We start from the raw sequence: 7,321 nt of genomic DNA, 5'->3' as shown, positions 1-7,321 counted from the left end.
CACGCCACCCAAAGCTGAGAGGGTGGGGACGGCAGAAATCTGTCCCGGGGGAGTGGGGGCACTGAAGCTCAAAGAGGGGAGGGTCACAGAGCCAAGATGCCAAGGAATCCACAGGTGAGGCTACTAAGGATGCTGCAGCACACACGCAAACACACGTGGAGAGGGTGCTGGGTGCTGAGCGCTGGGGCCAGCGGCTACCGGGTCAGGGCCACTGGGACAGGGCTGGGGGCTGTGCTGGACGAGGCCAGGTGTAGGGGCTGGGGGGTGGCAGGTCGGGAAAGGCTGAGAAGTAGCTCAAGTGCAGATTGGTGTTATCTGTTGATTTCATTAATTTATGCCATCTTTGCCCTCCATTACCCTGAGAAGTGGACAGTTGGCTGTCGCTGCAGTTTCAGGCTGCAAAATGTTCAACCGAGCCCATTCTTGTTTGGCAAAACCTGCCCTGAAGCTCAGGCAGACCAGGGTCCTTGAGAAAATTCCCCTGGCAGTGTAGGCAGCTGCCATACGCCAGCGTCTGCAAAGTTTCCCAGGAGGGAAACTGAGGCTCAGGGAAGCAACTGGGTCTGCTCATGACTCTTAGGAAGTCAGGAGAACAGCCGGCTGGCTACCAAACTCCACCCTCCGCCTCCAAAATGTGTTCATTCTCATCGGGGGGCTAATGCTTTCCTTGGAGAAAAACCTAAGAACTGTAATGTTACCGTTCCGCGCAAAGCCATAGTGGGCTTTCAAGATCCCCCAGCATGTGGGTCTTTAAAGTGCCCTCCCCCACACCCGCACGAGGCAGGTTTTTCCCTATAGCTGACTTAGGCTCTGGCCAGCAGGGCTTGACTCCCTGCAAGAATCTCTGAGCTGTTTGGGGGACCCAAGGGGGTCCCGGAAAAGCCACCATTGGGGATCAGGGCTTTTTAGCCCGGAGCCCCACTCTTTGTGATATCTAAGCCCGGGACCCAGACAAAAGGTCCCTCCCCACTGGGTCGACAAAAGCCTGGGGCGGCTGGGTCCAGAGGAAGCTGCCCTCCGGGTAGTTCCTGGCCTTCTCCCTTTTCACCCGTCTTTGAGGCTGTCACTGCCACAGCTGCTGCCCCAGCAGGCAAAGACCCCCCGCCGCTCTCCCCTTGTGGTGGCTTAATCCACCCGACTTTGGGGTTGGAGGCCCTGGAGGGAGGGGGAGAAGGTGAGCCGATCCTCGGATCCTCGGCTCTCACTGCAGGAGAGGAGTGGGAGAGGAGTGGGTGGTCGATAGCTCTTGTGCTTACACGTAAGGTTCTCAGTGACAGGGGAGCCTGGCGCTCACGCCCAGGGCCTTCCCATAGTGATAATCCCCTATGTTCCCCTTGTGCCGGCCAGACTCCTCGTGTGAGCTCTGCACAGGCCCTCGCCTGGCGTGCGGGGCTTTTCCTTACTGACGGACAGCCATCCCCTCTCCCTGAGAGGATGCAGGGCTCTTGAAAAGAGCGAATCCATCTGCACGTGTGTGGCCACAGCCCCCGGGGACCCCCACCCAGAGCTGCCCCTCAATCACCGCTGCGTCTCTGGCTGGCCCTGGCCCAGGCGGCAGCTCAGATGGTGGAAAAACCCAAGGGGAAGGGGGGACTCAGACATGGGCTGGGGAGAAGCCCTCCTTTTATAAGCAGGGAAAGTGAGAAATAGAGTCTGGGGTGGCAGGGTGGTGGGGGAGAGTTGCAGCTGGCTGAAGGTGGATGCAGAAAGGGTCTCTCTCCGGTCAGAGAGCCCCCGCCTCAGGCCCCCCTTTGTTCAACCCGTCCCTGCCTTGCTGAGCCCCGAATAATGAAGTGTGCGTGACGGGAGGTGTAAAAAGGCGGTGGAAATATACCAGTGTTCATGGAAACCCGTGCTGACAGGCGAGCACTCAATAGCTCTCATTTCACCGCCTTCAAAAGATGCAACCTTTTTATCATAGACCCCCTTAGTTCAGAACCTGAGAGCAGACAGACCACCAGGAGACGAGGCAGTGCTGGGGTTCAATCAGGTTTCCTGATTCCCAACAGGGGGCTTTACATCTCATTTCCTCCCCCACCTCCCCACTCCCCTTTGATGGAACAGTATACAGGGGCAGGTGATGTCTCTAACAGTTAGTTGGGCTGCACTCACCCTTCCACCTCCCGGGCACCATGGACCTCCTCAGACACTAGAAACTGGTCTGGAGCGTTAGGGGGAGGGAGGGGTCTGCAGTGAAGGTCAGTGTTGCAGAACCCAAGAGGTGACCTGGTGCCGGAAAAAGGGCACAGCGGGCCTGGGTGAAATCTTGGTGAACGGCCGTGACTTTGTGTCCTCGGCCTCCAGAGTTGTTTACTTAGGTCAGGGTTCTGGGGGAGTCGCAGAGCTCCCTTACTGAGGACCCCGCTGGGTGACCTTGGACAGTGACCACAAGCAGAGAATCTGGGCTGCTCACACGGGCTCCCCGCCTTGACCAGAGGGAGGGGTGCCTCTCTCTCCTTGCCCCCACCCAGGATGCTCTCCTTCTAGCCTCTGTGCCCCCAACCCCGCCACCAACCTCATCTAATCTCCCTGGTTTTCTCTCCCCTCCCAGACATCCGGGCTTGCACCTCGACCCCCTGCGCCAACAACGGCACCTGCCTGAACCTCGATGACGGCCAGTACGAGTGCTCCTGCGCCCCCGGGTTCTCAGGAAAGGATTGTCAGGAAATGGATGGGCCCTGCGTGGTGAATGGGTGAGCATTCTCTCCCTGCGGATCTGATAAAACGCTGCTTTAGAGTCCCATTTCCACCCCTTAAAGACCCTTTCAGCCTAACCCAGGCGGACCTGTCGGCGGACAAAAGACCGAGGAAGTGCTCCTTCTGCAGCCTGCGGGGGGGCTGCCCCCGCGATGGGGTCTTTATGGGGGAGTGTGTCCTTTCCATCATTTTTTCCCAAACAATCCTGAAGGCGATTTCATATTCCCCTGACGTCCCCAAGTCCTGATGTGTGTGAATGACAGTAGATTGGGGACTGTGAACCCGAGCCCCAGCGGCATAATTTTCTAAAGGTGACGTAACGAGATCAGAGTTCGGCAGTGCCCGAGGCTGTTGGTGAAACCCGCTCTCCGTACCTTAGGGGCGGCTTTGGTTGGGGGAGGGGGTGGCAGGCTCTGCGTTTGGGTCTCCTGGGATGTACGTCTTAGGAGGTGGGGAGAGGGGGCTATGGCCAGCACAGGACAGGCGGGAGGGGAGAGGGAGGGGGTCCGGCCCCCAGCCACCCTCATGGGGAGGGGCCACCAGGGCTTGGGCACGGCAGATGGACCGGTCCCTGGCCTCTCCGGTGCCCCCCTGAGCAGACTACCCAGCAGTTCAGCCGTTTCTGGTCCTCATCTGCTCAGTGGCACTGCCCTCCTCACCCCCCGAGGAGGGGGTTTAAACGGAGGCCAGGGAGGTCGGGCGAGAATTCAGGGCAGTCTCCAGTCCTGGGCCAGTGGCTGCAGGTGGGGGGACGCCCCTGTTTCATGAGGAAGCCGAAGTGTAAGTCCCTTCCAGGGACGGGGCAGAGAGCCCCCAGAGCCACATGGGCCAGGAACCAGCATTCTTGCAGCATTCTAAAAATCAGCATTCCAGGGCTGATTCGTGTTGATGTGTGGCAGAAAACAGCAAAATCCTATAAAGTAATGATCCTTCAATTAAAAGTAAATATTAGGGGAAAAAAAGATCAGAGTTCAGGGTGAGGTCGGAGGACAGGGGTGACCACCGAGCTCCATTTCTGCTTCCTGGCAGGAAGGGGAAATACGGAGCAAGACCTTTAAAATATTTTGCTTTCCTCCCTAATAGACTTGAGCCCGTCTGTCAAAATAGAGCCTGGGGTCCTTGAAATTCCTCCAGAGCCCTGGCTCCCCTCGCCCTCACCCTTGCAGCAGCAATGCTGATTCCTTGCGCTCCGAGCCCCTTTCTTCCCCGGAGTTTCGGCATTTATCAGATGACAAAGGGTCTGCTCGTTTAAAAGCACTTACATTAAATGCTCCGTGTACTCCGCTTTGAGCAAACAGCTTCGGTCTGCAGGCTGCACTGGGGTGAATGAGCCACTATTAACCAGCCAGGCCCAGACGCTGCTCCTGCCTTGCAGACAGCGTGGATTTCTTTCACTCTGAGAGTCCCCAAGGGCTTCCCAGTACAATAGCCCGCAGGCTCACTCCACGGAAAATAAAATTAATAATAAGGGGCTGGGGGCGGCGGCGGTGGTGGTGGTGGGAGAGACTGAGGGATACCCTGCTTGGCTCCGCCTCTGTGGCCCAGGGGCGGGGCTAAGGGGAGGGGGGGGTGGAGCCCTGGGGTATCACTAACTTTGCCTCTCTCAGCCTCAGTTTCCCCACCTGTCCAGTGACTTAACCGTCATGCCTCTGGTTGGAGAGGTGACATAGAGGTGGGAGAGGAGATGGGCATCCTGGCACGGGAGGTCAGGCATGTTCCAGGTTGGCGGCGTGATGGGGGTGAGGTGCCCACCCCACCTCGGATGGCCCGGGAGCCCCTCACAGGCAGGGGCTCCCGGTGCCAGGCACCCACTCCCCACCCCTACCCCGGGGCCTCCCTGGCTGGCACTCCCTCAGCTCTGAGCGTTCTGAGCACCTGCCCTTTGGTTGGGCCCCAGGAGGTTTGCGGTGTGGCACGAGGGGGGAGCAGGGCCCCCCCCCCCGCCCCCCACCGCAGCCTTGCTGTCCTAGCCAAGCGCCCGAGGGCCCTTTACGCTGTGCCCTGTTGTGCTGCAGCTCGCCCTGCCAGCACGGAGGCAGCTGCGTGGACGATGAGGGCCGGGCCCCCCACGCTGTCTGCCTGTGCCCCCCTGGCTTCTCGGGCAACTTCTGCGAGATCGTGACCAACAGCTGCATCCCCAACCCGTGCGAGAACCAGGGCATCTGCACCGACATCGGGGGTGACTTCCGCTGCCGTTGCCCCGCCGGCTTCATGGACAAGACCTGCAGCCGCCCGGTGAACACCTGCACCAGCGAGCCGTGCCTCAACGGCGGCACCTGCCTGCAGCACTCCCAGGTGAGCTTCGAGTGTCTGTGCAAGCCCGCGTTCACCGGCCCCCGGTGTGGCCGGAAGCGCGCGGCGGGCCCCCAGCAGGTCACCCGTCTGCCCAGCGGTTACGGGCTGACCTACCGCCTGACCCCCGGGGTGCACGAGCTGCCGGTGCCGCAGCCCGAGCACCGCGTCCTGAAGGTGTCCATGAAGGAGCTCAACAAGAGCACTCCGCTCCTCTCCGAGGGACAGGCCATCTGCTTCACCATCCTGGGCGTGCTCACCAGCCTGGTGGTCCTGGGCACCATGGGCATCGTCTTCCTCAACAAGTGCGAGGCCTGGGTGTCCAATCTGCGCTACAACCACATGCTGCGCAAGAAGAAGAACCTGCTGCTGCACTACAACAGCGGGGAGGAGCTGGCCGTCAACATCGTCTTCCCGGAGAAGATCGACATGACCACCTTCACCAAGGAGGCCGGCGAGGAGGAGATCTGAGCAGCGCCCCACCGGCCCCCCCCTTCTCGGGGTCCCCGCAGAGCCCCCTGTCTCTCTGTGCGGTCTGTTCTTATCTTTGTGGTGGAATTTGCTCTCCTTTGTGTCAAATCTGGTGAACGCTACGCTCCCCTCTCCTGCCTTTGCGCTGCCGTGTGTGTGCAACCAACGTAATTGCCAGATGAATCCTCTTTCTCTCTTCTTAATGCATGATATAAAAAAATAATAATAACGATAATAATAATGAGAATTTCATCTTTAAGTGAGTAAGACAAATAAGTATGTTATTCTAAAATCTCAACCTAAAATCAAAAAAGACCAAAAAAAAACATGGCAACAGTACCAGGGCTCCGTGCCGACGCCCCCTCCAGCCAGGGGTGGGGTCTCGGCCACAGGGTCCTCGTGAAACCGTTACGAGTGCTGTGCATGACCACCCACTGTGAAAAGGGCTAAAATCTCTTTCGTTCGTTAATTCTCACACACCACTCCCGACTCGCACTCATGTCAACACCGCAAAGCTTTAGATCTTCCCGATTGACTTGGGATTTTAGCAGAGTGCAGCGGCCGTGTGTCAGGCAGAGAGAGAGAGAGAGACAGCCCCGGGTTGGTTGCTGGGGGTGCTGGGACCTTGTCCCAGCCCTGCCACTCACTCGCTGTGTGATCCTTGGCGAGTCCCTTTCCCACCCTGGGCCACCTCCTCCCCCCCACCTCCAGGCGGGGGCTTGAACACCATGACCGTCAGGGTCCTCTCTTGCCCTCAACATCTGAATTAGGAACGAGGGAGTGATGAACCAAAACCGTGCCCCTAAAAAATTAGGATCTGATGAAGACTAAGTCTCATCCTGGGATCCGAAGGTTTTGGCCTATCCTGGATGTACACTTGATGTATTTGAAATGAATTTTGACTGCATTTCTCAAAGTGGGGAGCCTCCTGGCCCATTGCCCACCCGGAAACGGTCGCCCCCTTTGAGTCCCAGTGTGCAGTCTGGGGCTGACCCTTAGGCAGCCCCCTCCCCAACCTACCCACCTACTCAAGGCCCCAGCAACTGTGCCTGCCTCCGACCCTGTAGGTTAGAGATGTCCCCCAGCAATTTAAGTGCATCTTGAACCGCAAGTGCCCCGGTGTGTCTGAGCAGCAACACAACCCTCACCAAGGTTTTTCACAGGGTTTGGTGGAAATTATCGCTTGTGGGGCATTTTCTAGTTCTGTGGCCATAGAGGTACCAGAGCAGACCACAGCGTGGATTTCATTTGTGTTGCTGAGTTAACCACCCTCAGATCCCCAAAGACCTAGCCAGCTTCTGAATGATAAACGTTGCCTTTTTTTTTTTAGAAAAAAGAGCATCTATCTTTTGTGCAAAAGTAGATGGGACAGAGTTCTGTTTAGCTTTCCAGCTCTCGGAGTTGGGCAGCTAAACAGCCCTTGGGTACCAGTTAGGAGTATTTTGTTTCTTGAATTATTAAGATAGGAATGTATATTCTTAGCTTATTGAGCATTATTACCTGCCTTGCTTACCTTGCTAAGCCACCGTCACCTACGCCGTCTCCGTCATTCGAATCACATGCATCCTCATGCGTCACCAACTGTCACATGACCACCAGCTCATCACCCGTCAGCCACCGGTTTACCGCCCCCAGCCCCTTGTCATCGTGTTTCACGGCCCGACCCTCATCTCCCCCAGGCTCCCCAGTTCTCACCTAAGACATTGTCCCCATCACTCCAGACTTCGTCATCTCCAGCCCAAGCCACCCTTACAGTCCCAAGCCCTCCCCCGGCGACCACCTCCCACCCTCACCCCAAGCCGTCAGCCTTGCACCCTCGCCCCTCCTTGTCCCCGCTCCCAAGTCCTCTCCCGCCCCCAGC

General features: G+C 58.0%; 1 protein-coding gene across 1 annotated transcript in view; it reads left to right on the top strand.

Moving 5' to 3' along the window:
• Positions 1-5,707, top strand: part of DLK1 (delta-like 1 homolog (Drosophila)) — an 8,544-nt gene extending 2,837 nt beyond the window's left edge. Inside the window, exons 2-3 of the mRNA XM_010851421.1 lie at positions 2,552-2,693; positions 4,713-5,707. Of these exons, the coding sequence (XP_010849723.1) occupies positions 2,552-2,693; positions 4,713-5,460 (890 nt within the window). The 3' untranslated portion in view covers positions 5,461-5,707. The remainder of the gene's footprint in view (positions 1-2,551; positions 2,694-4,712) is intronic.
• The last annotated feature ends 1,614 nt before the right edge of the window (positions 5,708-7,321 follow it).

This window comes from Bison bison, unplaced genomic scaffold (genome assembly GCF_000754665.1).
Source record: "Bison bison bison isolate TAMUID 2011002044 unplaced genomic scaffold, Bison_UMD1.0 scf7180017864302, whole genome shotgun sequence".
NCBI classification, from domain to species: domain Eukaryota; kingdom Metazoa; phylum Chordata; class Mammalia; order Artiodactyla; family Bovidae; genus Bison; species Bison bison.
The sequence above is the reverse complement of the archived record's forward strand: the minus strand, read 5'-3'. Positions and strand labels throughout refer to the sequence as shown.